Here is a 17,505-nt window from a genome sequence, read left to right on the forward strand (position 1 = left end):
GGAAATTGTCGGAAGACTATTTGAGATTTTCCAAGATCTCACAGCTCTGACGCTTGTTTGTCATTGAAAGCACCGGTTCTCTTTGGTAGTGCCAAAAATGGAGCTGTGCAGGGTGTTGATGTGTGTTTGTGGAGCGTTTGTTGGAGACATCAGTGTTTTGTTTACTGACAGCATGCCAGCATGTTGTTAATCAGATGAATGTCCGAGTCTTCTGAGCTTCACAATACAAAGCTTGTTGTTGACTTATCAGGCAGGAAAATTGTCAACACTCGCACATATATGTATTTTTTTTTTCTTAAAATCAAATGTTTTAAGACCCTGGTCTAATTAAGAACTTAAGGAATAAGGTGAGCAATATTTTTCTTTTTCTAGCATACTGAAAAGGTCAAAACCAACAATCTGCTGATCATACTAACAATAAATATTAATGTAGCCAAAGTGTGATATAACCGATATATACAACTCCTCTGTGACATAGACGTTCAATAGGGCTGGGCAATAAATGCGACATGTATCGTTACCGGGATATGAGACTACACACCCTTATATCATTGTTATATATGATATGAAGTGTTGTCTTCTGGGTTAAAGGCTTACCAGACTGTTCTACTTGTTCCCATACTTGCCTTTATGCACGTAGTCATTATATACACTCTCTATCTCTTAACGTTACTCAATCCCACATATATTGTGTCTCATTGTGTATTAATCTGCAGCTGAAAATAGTCCCCAACAAATGCACTAGTCACTTACTACTTTAAGGAAATTACAGAGCATATTTTACATACGTACATACATTTCAAAAGTGTTACAAACTTGTCAAAGTATCTGAGCATGTGTTCATCATTCATGAGAGGAGACTGTCTGTTTGTTTTTGTATATGGAGGATGAGAGATTGTGAATGTTTGTCACTTTTTCATTGATTTCTATACATTATATAGCTACAGGTCACAGAGCATTTGTAAATAATCCAGTGTTTCTACTTTATGTAGTAGATGGGTACGCCGTAATGTATTCACACAAAGTGACTTTTAAATGTTTTCTGTAGTTTTCTTTCTGTATGTTGGACCACATGAAGCAGCTCCACCCATCTGCTACTTAAAGCAGGTTAAACCTCACTGTGGATGTTTAATCGAGTCCTGGTGTGTGTCTGCTGGATACTGTGTACTAAAAATATTTCCATATATTCCAGCGACCTCTGATATATTTGATTGACATCTCAGTTATAAACTCAATCATCCTGTGAAATCAGACGCTGAAATATATGTGAATGTGAACTGACTGGAATGCAGTATTATTTTACAGAATGTGGATGAGCTCGTTTTGTGACACCGTGGATGTTGTTGTTGTTGTCGTTGTTGTCGTTTGTTTCGTTTTGTGTGGTGTGGTCGTGTCTTGTTCCCTTGGTGATGCGGTTTTAGTGCATCAGAGGTGTGTGTGTCGTGGGGCGGAGCGTCGGTGGGAGGCTGCTCAGCGTGTCTCCCTGTTCCTCACAGCTCCTCCACAACAAGCCACTCCCACAGGTTCCCGGGGGAGGAGTCCGCACACACTAGTCCCGCCCACTCAGAGCCCGTGGTCCACTCGCCTCGACGCAGTGAGTCGCCTACACACACGAATGCACGCATCGATCATTGCATTTTCGTCTTCACAGTAATTATTTGCCACATTTTTGGGGTGTTTCCAGCTAATTGTTACGTCAATTTGAGATGAGGAATGCAAATTAGTTTTATCAGCTGGTTTGGAGCAAATAAACAAAGCTACACAAAGTGTATTTCTGTCAAAAGTCGGCACATTTTTGCATTTTATTCAGCTGATCAGTCACGGGAGATTTGGAGAAGGTGTTTCCATGTGATGCAGGGTTATCTTCTGAAGTTAGCATGCTAACCAGCTAGCCCTGACCCGTCCTGGTCCAGAGCTTCTGTGCTAGCAGCGTAAATGTCAACACTTCCTCAGTCCCCTGAGCTCTCAATCTAGACAGCTAGCTGCACGGCTGAGCTAACTAGCCAGTGGCAGCTACAGCATCAGTTAGTTTTGTAGCTTTATGCTGCCCCCTATTTGTCTTGAGTATACATATTGCTCCTTTAAGAATGTTACGATTTAAAAAAAGAAAGCAAGTACCACCGAAAGCAAGCGAAAAAAACACATGCAATTGACGACGTCTCTTTGAATTTAGCTGTTTCCATCAAGATTTTCTCATGTGCTGCTTCAAAATGTGCATCAAAATACAAGAACATGGCTACTGTATGAGACATTCATGAAAATCTTTTACTTTCTGCTCTTTTAAAATCTCTCTTTCTTTCTGGTCGGTCGTTCTTTGGCCTGATCGTATGCTACATGCTGCGTGGTCTATGCTGCTCCCGAGTTCAGAGTTTGTCATTGCCTTCGCTGTGTTCATGTTGCGTCCAGTCGTAATGAGAGAGCAACTTGGATGATGCTCTGCATATTAGCGCTCAGAGTGACGTTGAACGCTGTTTCCCGTAATTGAGTGACAAGGAAGAAACAGATCATGTAAACCATCACCCCAGTGTCTACTTACCTCCGCCATCTATTAGCGTCATATGACGTCAACTCAGCAACTCATGTACCAACATTTTCTCCGACTTTCCAAGTGGTTGCTCCGACCCGAGGGCGGGTGTTCACCTGAATTTTCCCAGTTTTTCCAATTATTCAGCACCACATAAATTCACTATGAAGTGATGTCTCTTGACTTTTAACTTTAACTTTAATTTAAATGTTAAATTGTTCTTGAGGGGAATTTGTCTTTGCACCCACAGTGGAAACACAAAACACACAGAGAGTTAAATATTAGAAAAGTAAAACATAATAAAGTACTTAAAAATATAGCAAGAAATGCTAAACCTGCAACTTGATGTCACTCGACAGTGGAGTTGTGGAAAAGGGTTGTCAGTATATCTTCACATTTACTGAAGCACAAACAGAAGAAGCATTTAGTTTTCATGAGAACCCCGGGTGAGCTCAAAGCATCTTTGTCAGTATCACTGATTGAAAAGTGTAACACTTCAGCTTTTGGATGTCTCAGCTGTCTTGTCGTCTGCAGCTTGGCCTGTCCCTGCCCACTCAGTGGCCATCTGTGACGGCCTGGAGGACTGGGGTGCCACAGACCTCTCCAACATATCGGACTCAGACGAGGAGGATCAGCCCGCCCCCCTGGTGAGATTTTGTTACTGTCATCATGGCACAGGGAGCACTGCAGAAATGATTTGTTGTGAAGTGTAGCACCTTGGGACTTATGGCAGCTACTAACAGACCACGACAAGAGCCATCGGTTAGGATACAGGTCCTGCCTGATCCACGGTGAGCTCGACTTGCCTCCTGGTGTGTCGCCAATCGCTCACAGCTCGGTGGGCAAACACAGTCAGAAAGAAAAGCAAAATACTTCCGGGATGAGGGTGATTAATCATTATCTATCAAGCTATCCTGCGGCACCAAAACTTTCTCTCATGCTCTCTGTTGTTGTGGATTCAGGACTGATGTGCATGTAGACGAGTATCAAATCGCACTGTTCTCCTGTGTCTTCTGTTCCAGGTGGCGGGCAGGTACAGGGTCATGGTAGAGAGCAGTATGGCCAGCACTGATGACATCATCTTTAACTGTGGTGATGTCATCCAGCTACTGCACGAGGAATTGTCAGGAATGTGGTAAAGTACACCTCGTATTGTTCAGACACTTTTAAAATTACGATTAAAAAAAAAAAAAACAACCCTGGGATTCATCTGTGCGTGCGTGTTGTGACTGTGTGTGTTTAATCTCAGGATGGTGAGGAATATAAGCCGTGGCGAAGAAGGCCGTGTACTGTCCGAGGACCTGCACAGGATTCTGGGAGAAAGCTGCTAAGAGCCAATCAGAACAGAGGATAGATGTGTCCATTCTCTTCCTGTTTTAGTTTGACCTCATCGCACACACAGACACACACACACACACACACACACACAGACACACACACACACACACACACACCACACACACACAGGGACATCAGACTCTTCTTCATCAGCTCGTCAGATTGAAGCACATCAGCCGATTATTTTACTCCTCAAACTACTGTGACTCCTCAGAAGACTGTAAACTACAGACTGGACCTCAGAAGACTGGAACAATGCAAAGCACACACGTGGGACCTCTTCTTTTCTCTTTATCTCTATTTTCCAGCCTTACAACCGGACATGTCGAACGGGGGCTTTATTTCATACGTACAGAGTGGACTTTTGTTGAAGACGTCAGGATTCATTGTTTCTATTTTCTTATGAAATATCACAGAAACCGTGCGTTTGCCTACTAACATATCATCACTGTTCATGTGCCAAACAGCTCAGCTAATTATCGTGGCTTCTTTTTGTATATCACTGTAGTTTTTTGCCTTGTTTACAATGAATTTAAGCCTGCTTACTTTCCTACAACGGCCAGCTACGTCACTAGAAGGTTTGCATGTGATGTTAATAGCGACATTGAGTCAAGATACTGCAGATCTCCCTGTTTATAGCAGCAACAGTGGTGCTGTTTAGGGATGAACAGTCATTTCAAACCCTCTATAGATATATTTATGACATATGGCAAGAAAAGTACAGGTCTAGTTAATATAGGGATGGGACAATAAAGATGTTGTGGAGGATCGCGATAAAAGTACTCAGGTTAAGTTGATTGTCGTGAATTTCCATAATCAGGACAATCATGAATATCCTCAAACGGTCATTGGTCGAACATATTATTTCCTCTGTTTTCCTGTGATAACAAGCTAAATTTTATTTGATCTGATCTAACAAACATTAAGCTTAAGGGAATAAAATGGAACGACGTTTTGTTTTCTCGAGATCACAGGTTATTTATGTCATTATCGCGGGATAACAAATGTTGTTTTCCCGAGATAACGAGATGTATTAATCCGTTATCACAAGAAAACCAAAGGTTGTTCCCTCTTATTCCCTGTAGTTTAATACAGCTTAATTAGATCAGCAGTGCATGGCGTCTTAACAAGTGTAGCATCTGATTAAAGATGACAATGTCAGATTAAGGAGTACCCATTACTAATGCTAACCCGACACGCCAGAGGGTTTTTCACAAATCATCTGGAAAGGAGCAGCTGGAAACTTTTTGGAAAAGGGCAGGCTGTTTCCAGAAATACTTGGAAGGTGATTGGATGAACCATCTGCCTATAACCGTCTATCACTGGCTAACTTCAGCCAATCAGAACAACAGTAGGAGGGCTCTACCAGCTGTGCCAGTTGCTAAATCATACTCTTACCGAGGCCGGTCGGGAGAAGAGTGAAAATGTCTTTTCCGTTTAGCTTGAAGCCTGGCGAGATGGATTTGCAAGATTACATAGCCGTGATCTCGCAAATCAAGCTGCCTCGGTAATATCAATAAAATTCATAAAAAGTTCATGTGGTTTGCTTTGAAACTCCCGATACCCACCCCACAGAAGAGTACTCTTAGGAATCTTATGAAGTTGTTTTCTCATGATTAATTATCCCGGGAAAACAACATTTGCTATCTCGTGACAAAGTTTGTTTTCTTTCTTGAGAAAATGATCTCGTTTAACGTTTGTTATTCTGTGATAATGAAATGAATTACTCCAAAATACAAATAAAATGTAAGTTGCTATCATGGAAAATAACGTCATACTGTATGTTTGACCCCATGACCTTTTAGGGCTTCCGTAGCTTGCCCATGGTATCTTAGGTGTCTTATTCTGGCCAGGATAATCGTGACATGAAATTATGATATCGTCCCATGCCTTAGCCTTAAATAATCTCACAGCAATGGCTACACTGGTTCTTGTGCTCGTGCCTGGTCTAGAAATGTTGTAGGTTCCTCCTGTGCTTCTCCTGCTATAACCCATGAAAATGTTTCTACTGATGCAGCTCCCGCTCCGTCCTCAAGATGAACTATCTGTCTGCCCGGGGGGGAAGCACTGCGGTACTAATGCAGGATAAACGCAGTGTAGTAGGACTGACAGGCTGTCACTGTAGCTGGCTGTTGTAGTTCAGCGGCTGTCACCAGGCTGTGTGGCGAGCTTTGACGCATAAACTGCAGTTATTTCAAAGGTGAATTTATTCTTTGCTTTTGCTGCTGTTGATGGTCTGCTTACTATCAAATGAATCTTGTGCACCTGTGATCACCACTGAGATGAGATTTAGCTTCATGTTTCCGTTCGTTCGCTGCTCTGCATGGACAAAACACCGCACATGCCTCTTGCTTTATTTCTGCCTGCACTGCTGTTTCACACCTACAGGAAAACTAGGCTCAGTGTCGAGTAGTAACTGTCTGTAGAGTAGTCTAGAGCTGTAATTGCCAGCTGAACTCGTACGGTTACATTGTGGATTCATGAATTGTTTGATTAGATTTGTAATTTTTGGTTTTAAAACTGCCTGCACTCATTTTCTCGACAGTGTTAGCAGAGAGCAGCTTTGAAAACCGAATGTGAAAAGTGGTTATGAAAGCACTGCCACTTTACCGCCACATGTGCTGAGGGTTTATCAGATGTGTGTGTAAAAAAAAAAAAGTGTAATTACTTGTGTTACTGACAGCTGTGAATATGTAAATGGTAAGAAAATCTAAATTTTAGATGTTTAAGTCTAACTTTGAACAAGTGTTCGGACAGCCATAAGTCTAGTGACACAAAGGTAACCCTAAATCTAAGATTAACACTGAATACATTATTTAACACCCACAGTGGGAACATTTTAATCACTTGATCGTGTGCTAGACTGTCTAACTAGGTTGTGTCGAACAAAACTCATTAATCAATAACAGTTTAACATGTTGAATACATTTGAAATCCACCCGACAGCTGGAGTTGTTGTTCATGGATGTGTCCAGTCAGGCCATAACTTGTCTCGTTCACAGTACCTTAAACTGGTGTTTGCCACTTTTGCTCATTTTGCACTTTTTTGATATTTTGAATCATTGTTAAAGCTTGTATGATAATGCATAATATATACGATTATTTTCCGAAATATAAGCACAGGATTACTTGATTCGATTCAACCAGACTCGTCTGATTTCTTTTCAGTTGAGCTGCACCGACTATACATGATATGCCGCTCAGGGCAAAGCATTTTCCCCACTAGTATAAAAGATACGTCTGTAAGCCTGTAGACAGAAAGTCAATTATTTCACTTTCTCAGTCACTTTCTTTCATGAATTTTTTGATCCATTGAGGGTTTTTTAAAAAAAAAAAACTTTCCCAGAGCCAAGAAAAGCTATTTTAAAATCATCACAGTAAGCTGGTGCTAGCTGGTTAGCATGCTAACTTCAGTTGATATCTCTGCAACACAAGACATCACAATTTCATTTCAGATATTTGATGAAGGGCTACGGGGTATTTTTTGGTGAAATATTTCAAGAAACGAGCTCTCAGATATTGAAATACATTTTATTGTAGCGTCAAGCGAGTGATTTCTCATTTCATTCAGTCAAAGACAAACTTCCTCAGATGCTAAACTGGACAAATGTGATTGTTTGGTTGGCTGACAAGCTGTGTTATCCTTACACGTGACTCCACTGGTCAGTTAGTGAATTCGTAGTCCTGTTTGCCTTCTGATCCACGGGTAGTACATCGACACTCGAGTGTAGATGCCATACTTCCCGTCTTTGGCACACTCCTCCCCCCAGCTGACGATGCCTGTCAGGAACCAGGTGCCTTTGTAACTGGTGGCGTGTGGCCCCCCGCTGTCCCCCTGACATGAATCCTTTAGTTCATCTTTGTAGCCGGCGCAGAACATGAAGCGTGTGATGTGGTCCCGGCTGCTCTGTTTACACTGGGTGCGATCCACGTAGGGGACCTCCAGCATCTGAAGCTTGGTGGCCTCGAGGCCCAGGAACTTTATCCGTCCCCAGCCGCTCACCAGAGAGACGGTGGACTCCCTCACCAGGTTTTCTATAAAGTCTTTGGGGCCCAGGCAGATGGGACGCCGCTTGTTGGACAGTTCCACTGGAGTGGCGAGCTTCAGTAGGGCAATATCGTGGTTATATGGTGAGTTGTTGAAATTGTACATGTGGTGGATATGCCGCTCTGCCACCTGATAGTCTTGCTCGTCATCCTCGACTTTGCTCACATCATGTTCACCTAGAAGTAGAGATCCATAATTATATGATTTTCTATACCGGGTGTGATACATCTAGCAGCTTCTGAAGTCTGCTTCAAAGTTAAAGCAAGCAACGTAAAGTTTTGAAAAAAACACATCAAGTAAAGCAGTTTTGTTCCTTATGAAGCTGAGCAGAATAAATGTATATAGATGCTCTTACTATCACTTTACCTAGCTGCAAAATAAAACAAAAGTCAACAGTCGTTGGTGTTTGTAGGTGACTCTGCCATGGTCTTCAGCTTCAGTATTAAGTATCAGACTTTACATGTCCAAATAGAAACGTAAACATACCAATAACACTTGGTTAAAAAAAAAAAAGTGTAAGTGTGTAGATGTATAGGAAACATTTGTTTTTCCTACCCACTCTGACGAAGAAAACTCGTTTAGCATTATCAGCCTGTACCACACAATGGGCAGCGGTGATGACCCAATATTCATTGAGCAGAGATCCTCCACAGAAAGGCTCCGCTCTCTGAAGGGTGACTGAGTGAGACATCAGGGCCACCTGCAAACACACACACAAACACTTTAACACTCTGTGTCCTACATGTCCCATAATTCAACCCAAAAGTATCTTTTCTTGGACCCTCTGCTCTGTTAATGTCCACATCTTTCAAACTCCTTGTGCTCAGTTTGTAAAGCAAGCTTTTTTGTTAAACACTCGAGTCTTTAAGCAAAAACTGAGAGCATTCAAATTAAGTAACATAAATGCTATATACTATGGCTGTAATGGGCCAAAAAATCGTTATTTCTTTATGTTTATTTCCTTATGGACACTATCTTTATGCATATGAAATAGTCAAAAACAAGTCCTTAGGTGGAAAAACAGCCTATTTAAAGAGCAAAACGCATACGTCTGCATAAACTTGCATCATTTTCAAGGTAAGGGCTTTAAAAACGATATAAACTATATATTACTGGATTTAAAATCTGATTGACTACATGATGCATCAATCATCCAGAGGCTGGCGTGCAAGTAGCTCAGGAGAGAGGAGTCAGAAAAGAGAGTGGGTCACTTGTCTATGCGATCACTCATTGGCTGTTGTAGGCTCTATGACGGGCACAGACGCCCTTATCTGCTCCAATGAGCTGTCAATCAGACAGCAGGATGAAAAAGCATTGGGGATCGCAGTTTTTTGCCATTTTGGCACCATTTAATCACGAAATACCGTGTTTTGAACTAAAGGTGTTACTGAAATGGATCTAGTGGGCATGAGTGGTAAGTTGACAAAACTTTGTACATGCTAGCTTGTTTTTTTTTTGTTGTTGTTTGTTGATTGTACGTTGCTCCTGTGGTCAGCCTATTTGCTTAGCTGTGTTTGTATGGTTTGGTGAACTAGCTGGACATTGACCTTTTAACAGGTTTATATCTCCGGTCCTTTTTGAGGATTAGATGGAGAAGCAACAGTCAGTAACCAATCACATTATATTGTTGCAGATGACAACACATAAGGAGTTAATAAACAATAAATCGATAAATAATGTAATAGAAATAGATAAACACAACCGTCCACAACGACTGAAGACAAATGCATCTGCCTTCGTTCATTCTGACTCCATTCTCTACTTCCCACGCTGCCACTATGACCTGCTGGTGTGGAGACAGATTTTTAGGCTTAAGTCCATGGACGAGCATCTGTACTGCCCCAGTGATTATGTGCAGCAAGAATCCCATTTCCCAAGCAAAGTCTTAGGTTTTTATCCTCCCTGAAATGAAGACAGAAAAACCACCTAACTGCATCCCACCTGTAAACATCGTCCATTTATCTTCAACTCATCCCCGCCCCACGCTACAGTACCTGCCAAGGTATCTGTCCAGGAGCGGCCTCGTCACCTCCTACAATCCTCTGGTCCGTATTTTCTATCTCTGTGATGGTGGGGAGTGTTGCGAAAGCCCAGGAAAGCCGCTCCTCCGTCTCTGTCGGTGCTTCTGTGATGCTACTCGACTCGGCCGACCTCACCGAGCGTACCTCTGCTGCAGAGACCGCAGAGGTGTTGCCCGAGTCTGAATCATCATGAGAGAAGTAGTCATCATACAGCTGTGTGATGTTGTTGTTGTCGTAGTAGTCCTCCAGAAGGGTGTCGCTGGAATTGTGATTTCTTTCAAATCTGTGTGTCGCTGAGCGAGGGGCTAACGTGACTTTGTTGACAGAGGTGGAGGGCTTTACGTCCACACGACCACAGCTGAACGGTGCTGATGGGGAAAATAAAGGCAAAACAAAACGATATTATAATTTTGTCTCATGAAAATTAAATATTGCAGATTGGTTGCAACAAAAAGTGACTTTTACAAACACATGAGAACAATGTTGAGGTTCTTGCACTGGACTTGAGATTTTCCATTTTCTGCTGCTCTATACTTCCACTCCACTTTGGAGGAAGATTTTGTACTACATTACATTTATTAGATAACTTTGGTTACTAGTTGCAGATTACACGCTGCATCAGAGGGCATTTTTAAATCAATTAAATGATCAAATACTGATTCTGATGATCAGAAAAAAGCTGAATATTGGATCTGATAATCGGCCAGGCAATATACATGTAAATATACGCATAATTTACTTTCGCTTGTACTTTTGATACTTAAGTATAATTAATACCAGATACTCTAAGACTTTTACTGAAGTATTATTTGTATAGGTTTGTTTAACTTAACGATGACTGTTGGGTACTTTATACAACACTGTAATAATTAAAAAAATATGTTTGATAATTTGTAATTTTGTATTATTGATGTCACTTTTTGGCTCAGAGTGACTGCAGCATTTCTCACACACCTCTCAGCATTTTGAAAAAAACAAACAATCAGTTGAGAAATTGAGAAAATAATCAATATAATAATATGAGCAGACGAATCCATAATTACAATAATCAGTAGTTGCACTCAGAAAAGCAGTAAAATCCTGCTTTTACTTTAATGCACGAGTAATAATGTGAATGAAAATGTGAAAATTAGTATTTTGACAGTGTGATATTAGTACTTAAAGGATCTGAATATTACTTCCTTCGACCACTACACTAAATGGCGATTTGAATCCTGTGATTTCTGGCTTTTCCACACAGTTTTTTCCTCTACAACCCTGGATCCTCAGCAAATGCAGTAGCAGAATGCACATTTGTGATTTCACAAAGTGCATGTTGGCTCTACTGTAGCTGACTATTTGATTTATATGAGAAACTGTTGTGTTTTAAATAAGGATTTGTATGTTTAAGCATCAGGTTAGGGTATGATTACTGTGGCTACATGCTTTCTGTGGTCATGGTCCGTGTAATCAGAGGATGCTTGGATCTGTATCATTTCGTTATAAATGGTGGTTTTCTGTGTGGTTACAGCAGCCATAAATCATGATCTTTATTTGACAGCTCTAACCTGCAACTTGCAGTTTTATGAGCCAGTCTGTCAACCCATAATGGACACCAAAGGGATGGAAAATGTAACACGATGAGCCCAGCTGTCTGTCTTCTTGTTTAAAAGGCAGCTTGTATAAATCTCTTAGCTCGGGAGGAGGTTTATGTGCAGTAGATGGCACCAGGCTATCATTCGGTCAAGTACAACACCAAGGTCTCACGTGTGGGTGTAGAGGAAGAGACTGGAATCAGAATCAATATTTGCACAATGGGGTTCAAGTGTTCCCATTTGTTTCCATTTGTGCAGATATAATGTGTGTAGTGTTTAGAGTAAAACAGTTAGTTCTGTGCTGAGAGAGACAAATGAACTTCTAAATATATAATCAAGACACCCAATAGACCACTTTGTTGAATTCTGTGTGCGGTTTAAACGTTTTATGTTACCTGTTGGTTCACAGGTCCTCTTGTCTTCACTGAGTTGGTAACCAGCCGCACACTTACACACGATTTGCTCCCCCTGCATCCCACAGAAATGGGAACATCCGCCGTTGTTGACCGAACACTGCTTGGACACCTCTGGAAAAAGGCGGGAAAGCAAGATTAATATAGAGATGGACAAGATGGACGTAACTGGGGCACAAAAAGTCAGATTCAGCCCTTCACACTGACCGATCTCGCAGTTCTTGCCACTGAAGTTCGGTTTGCAAAAACAAACATACGACTTGATCCCATCTTGACAGTCACCTCCATTTTGGCAGGGGGGTGGCTTACACTGGTCACCGTCTACACACAAGTACAAAACATACACACACAGTTTTAGTGGTGAAGGTAGAGGCTCTAAGTTAAGAGTAACTACGAGGTTTTTGTCTTTCACTCGTCTTACCAACGTAGGTGGCCCAGAACTCCATCTGAAAGAGAAACAGGAACGTTAATGAGAAACTTCAGAGTTCAGCAAATATTCGGATGGTTTGTGTGTGCGACCTACAGTTTTCTCATCGTCCTCAAACACCTCCCTGGCCTCCTCCATGCTGCAGAGCTCCTCCCTACACTCCCTCTCCAGGTTGTCCTTGTGAAGCACTTCTTCAAGGCCGCTGTTGTACCTGCGCTGGCGAATCAGCACCGTGTTTGCTGCTTGCTGAGACAAAAATACAGCTCCTGAAAAGTAGACAGAAGACAAAAGGGCAATTGTCAAACAGTCTTCTGCAACATGAAAACCCACGTAAACTTTTTTTCAAGTTTATATCAGGGGTTTTCGAAGTCTGAGGACCGTATGTTAGCAGTATGCTAGCTAACAAGTACCTGTTATTATCTTGATTATTATTATTATTTTTATTCACGATGAGTCTGTGACTGGGTCTGTAAACCCCTCACATTACTGGATAATCTGTGCCAAACAGCGAGTCTTGATTGGGCACTGCACCAGTAGATTATAAACTAATCATTGTAAATATGCTAATCAGAATACAGAGCCTGGAGCCGTTTTAAACTCACGGTGGTTTTAACGGATACCACTAGTGAAAAGTTGTTTACAGGCTTTACAGTTAGAAAAAACATGTAAAGGAGTCCAAAGAAACTTCTCAGAAGCTCCGATGCTCTGCCAAAATAAACACATTCAGCCATATTTTGTAAAAAACTATTTTTATATTATATTATATTGTACAACTGGTTTATATTGCATGATTGATTCCGCTATTTTCTATGATTTTTTCCTCACTGGTCATAACTTCTTGTCATAATCAAAACAAAGGGTGTCACTTTCAGACTTTGGGGTCAGACCTCAGGCCTGACCACCAGCCTCTTCGTATATCTTCACATCCCTGACCTTTGACCGCCTCCTCAGTCCATACCTGCTCTTTCTGTCGTTTACCTGTGTTCTCCTCTGGGATCGCAGCGGGCAGTCCGTACACCTCCAGCAGTAAACCAGCGATGAAAGCCAGTAAACAAACTCCGGCCATGTTGTCGTTTTCAGCTGTCCGTCTGCTTTTGAACCGTACAGCCGAAGCCTGAACTCATAGAGAGACGGATCCACCGCTCCAAAGTACAGCAGCACACTGTTTACTCACCTGGGAGGCTATGTGTGTGTGTGTGTGTGTGTGTTCACATTTGTGTGTGGAGTGGAGGAGAGAGTAAGGATAGCAAAAAAAAGAGCGTGTGAGAGATTATGAATGTGTGTGCGCAAGAAAAAGAGAACTGTAAACTGAATAAAAGTTGGAAAGTGGATGGTTTTATTCAGTCATGTCAGATTGAAATTGAGCAACAGCAAATATTGACTGTTAGTGAGAAAGGACAGCTCTTGACATTGTTGTGTGTGTGTGTGTGTGTGTGTGTGCGTGAGTGTGTTGACATTACCAGCTGTTAATCATGTTGTTTGTCATGATGAGTCTTGTCCGATAAGCAGCTTTTGCAGCATGGCTTACGTGACGTTTCTGAACGGGGTACACACACACACACACACACACACACACACACACACACACACACACACACACACACTTTTTCATCTTCTGTGTATTTGTGAGGACCCTCATTTACCTTACACACTCCCTACCTGTAAGTAACAAGTATTTTTTCTCAAATCATCTGCGGCATCTGATCTTTATAAAGAGGAAAGACAAGGTATTAGCACCTGTCTAATAATGATGATATTTTGCAGTGTATCTAACCTGTTCAACCAGTATGACAATGAATTTAATTTGTATTATAATTATTGAGATTCAATGGAAAAAACCTTATCAAACAAAACACAATGACTCCAAAAAGCGTATTAGTTTCTTCTCGATCAAAAAATGTTTCCCTCTGCATTGCTTTTAAACAGAAAAAAAAAAAAAAAACATACTGACGGCCAGACTAAACTGAAACACAAAATGAACACAGACAAGTCAGTCAAGTCACAAGGAGGTCTTGGAGGTCCGAGTTGACTTCTGTCGATTCAAGATGCGAATCATTAAAGAAGTGACTCGAGTTGACTTGAGGAAACTTCCAGATGTTTGTGGCGAACAAATCAGGTATTTCAAGCCAAACCATGAGATGTTTTCCTAACCCTCACCCTAACCAAGTGGTTTTTGTGCCTAAACCTAACAAGACTATAAGCACAGCGTTGTGACAAGAGAAAGATTGAATTTAAGGAAACAGTGGAATAAAATACCCGCCCTGCATTTTATTGTGGATTGATGTACCCTTACTGACCCCTAACAGCACGGATGCCCCTGCTGTTCGTAAATCTTACTTACTGCATCGTTAACGTTGTCTCACAGGACAAGTTTGCCTGACTCTTGTGTAACAGGCCTGTGACGTAGAGCTGTAGTGGCTTTTTTGACTCCAGCTACCAAAAGAGCCAACAGACCAAAGGCACAACTGTCCCTCTGCCAGAGCCTCCCCTGGAGGATTACTGGTCTGGGACCAGCTGCTCTGTCAGAACAAAAAGTGCAACACATGGCTCCTCCTGTCCCCGTCCGAATCTCTGCCAGGCACTCGTTGGCCACTTCCCCATTTTTTTATTCAGTTAAAGTTCTCAAATTGTCCTCCTTGGTGCAACAGGTGTGCTAGGTTAATTAAATCACACCACTTCAGATAATGACGGATGAAGTGTCAAGCAGGGGAGAGGTGCTTAATTAATCCGCCTCTGAAATATGTTCCTGTCATTGGTGAAATATCCCTCATTATGTTTTCCAATGTGGCAAACCCCCACGCCTCCAGATTACTCCTCAACTCAGTGAAAACAGAAAAACCTGACAAAGCCCCAGGTATATTAGCAAGTCAGAGTAATTCCTGAGCACGGTGAACTGGTCTCAGGTCAGCTGTCACCGCTCAGTGCTGGCTGAGGGAACGGTTAACGGCAGAGACATTGACCTCATGAGTCATACACAGCTGCATGATGATACTGGGAAGGAGAGGGGACATTTCTGTATTGACTGATGACAGGGTGACATGAGAAAGGAGGTCATTGACCGGTGTCTTCATCACTGCATCGTCTCAAAATCTGTCCAGATCAGACCGGTCCTCCCTGTGGACGTACCCAAACCTCCGAGATGATATTCTGTCATACTTGAAGAACTACATGACAGCAGCCATGTTGACACAATAAAAACAGAGACAAGACACAAGAAATATTGATGTCAAATGTTCCCCACAGCTATGGGACGAATAAAGATACACGGAAATGACTGAAAAGCTAATAGACATCTTGATCTAATTAATTTTGAGTGGCAACACTTTCCTTTCTTATTTCAGAGCCATGATTGGAGCCTGGATTGGATGACTGATTGTTTTTAATGAAAATTAACTGTTTTGAAAGTGTGTTAAAGTCTGTTTTGACTTAATTTTTTTCCTCGGCAGTTTACAGTCCACACACAATAAAAACAATGAGATTATAGAAATGTTGATCTTATCAACTTGTAGGCAAAGAATACAAGATGTACTTGAATTTGATAAGCCGACATCTGACAAAACACAGTCTCGACTGGATTCTGGCGACTTGGGACAAGCTTGTCCCGATATTAATCCACTCTCTCTGCCTCTTTCTGTGCATTTACATCTCAAGACGCTTGACGTCATTGACTCCCTCCTCCATTGCAGCTCTGACAGATCTGTTCCCAGGAAACTAATCAGCAGGAAGCGATCTAATCATAATTGTTACGAACGGGGCGGCGAACGTGCTAATTGTTGTATTCCCTCCCAGTTTTTTTACCAGCTGTAAATCTATAGTTTTCAATGGGGAGGATGAATTTCATGTCTTGCATAAGTTGCATTAAGATGAAAGATGCGACCATCCCTCAGCCCATTTTAAATCAACCTCAGCCAATAAGTCATCACAGGGCCACTGTTGCCAAGAGGCTGCTGGCTGAAGGCCAGCTGAGCCGGCTGTCAGTCACAGTGATTTGTCCGCGGCCACACCCTGTGTAACTCACAGTCTAATCAAACAGCCTTCGATATCCCACATCGAGCCTGGACTTCAGGTGTTCCTGACTTCAGTGTGCAGACTGCAGCACAATCCGAGGAGTCACGATGATATTTTTAGTGCCTTCTGCAGTTTCTAAGTGGCTTCAGCTGGTTTGATTTGAGTTCAGTGTCCATGACGTGTCCGTGTGTATGAAAGTCTTGTTTGTCTGCCTTCGGCAGTTTGTCATCATTTGACCCAGACCTGGAATGATCTCCATGTTCATATTTAGACGAGCCCAGACTCTGACCACTTCAGCAATCAAAGCTAAAACCTTTCCTATTTTGCACTTACTCTAACCAGTAATGACTAAAAATGTTTGATTTATTCATCTACTGAAGTATGGGAGTTTTTTCTGTAATCTTTTATCCTTTATTATCCCTTCATTTAAACTGCACTTTAAGTTTAAATTCTGTGTTTCTTGTTATTCTTGTCTTTACTTCTACACCTTTGAATTGTACATCTTTTCATTTTTGCTGTATTCTTAACCTGTAAAGCAAATTAAATTGCTTTGATGTATGAACATGCTGTAGAAATAAATTGCCTTGCCGTCACGGGGAGACTTTTTATTGGTCAGTTTTCACTTTTTCATAAGGCGGTTTGAGGGTTAAGACTTGCTTTAAGGGTTAAATTGAGCTTTTGTAAATGTTGATGCTTTAATGAATACCTAAGCATAGCAACAGTAGCACATTTTTTTAGTAAGTTAAGTAAACAAAAAAGAAGAAAAGTCAGCAAAGTGACTTGTTACACAGCAACAGTGGTGGAAGAAGTATGCAGATCCTTTACTCAAGCGAAAGTACTAATACCACACGATGGAAATACTCCACTAGAATAAACGTCCTGCTTTTAAAATCTTATGTAAAGGCTCTATTTGTTAGAAAAGCTATTTTTTTTTGTCTCTGGGATTGTAGGTCGGGTCGGCCGCCATCCCAGAGCGTCAGTATTTGACAAGTTGGGAATGAGACTCAAGAATCTCACAAAAACAACCTTTAAGTAAAAGAATATAGGTATTATTAGCAAAATATAGCTAAGGTATTAAATATCTCTTTCGTAAGAGAGCCTTAAAACTAATTACATATACAAGACAGAGTAAAACTCAGGACACACAGCACC

At 41.5% G+C, this 17,505-nt stretch overlaps 2 protein-coding genes across 3 annotated transcripts in view; one reads left to right on the forward strand and one right to left on the reverse strand.

The window, feature by feature from the left end:
• The window catches only part of mcf2b (MCF.2 cell line derived transforming sequence b), a 19,626-nt gene extending 12,621 nt beyond the window's left edge, over positions 1-7,005 (forward strand). Inside the window, exons 23-26 of one of the 2 annotated variants that reach the window (XM_084373944.1) lie at positions 1,422-1,594; positions 3,059-3,171; positions 3,547-3,659; positions 3,774-7,005. In XM_084373944.1, the coding sequence (XP_084230070.1) occupies positions 1,422-1,594; positions 3,059-3,171; positions 3,547-3,659; positions 3,774-3,855 (481 nt within the window). In that variant the 3' untranslated portion in view covers positions 3,856-7,005. The remainder of the gene's footprint in view (positions 1-1,421; positions 1,595-3,058; positions 3,172-3,546; positions 3,660-3,773) is intronic. The other variant, XM_084373945.1, reaches the window with a different exon arrangement.
• A 294-nt stretch (positions 7,006-7,299) lies between these two features.
• Positions 7,300-13,440, reverse strand: f9b (coagulation factor IXb). The gene is made up of 8 exons (XM_084373947.1): positions 13,324-13,440; positions 12,442-12,611; positions 12,340-12,364; positions 12,126-12,239; positions 11,901-12,032; positions 9,905-10,299; positions 8,466-8,610; positions 7,300-8,086 (listed from the first exon to the last, which is right to left on the reverse strand). Exons 1-8 carry the CDS (start codon positions 13,409-13,411, stop codon positions 7,530-7,532), a joined length of 1,626 nt encoding a protein of 541 aa, XP_084230073.1. The 5' UTR covers positions 13,412-13,440; the 3' UTR covers positions 7,300-7,529.
• Between the last annotated feature and the right edge of the window lie 4,065 nt (positions 13,441-17,505).

Source organism: Pagrus pagrus, assembly GCF_965226575.1.
Source record: "Pagrus pagrus genome assembly, chromosome: 14".
Classification (NCBI taxonomy): domain Eukaryota; kingdom Metazoa; phylum Chordata; class Actinopteri; order Spariformes; family Sparidae; genus Pagrus; species Pagrus pagrus.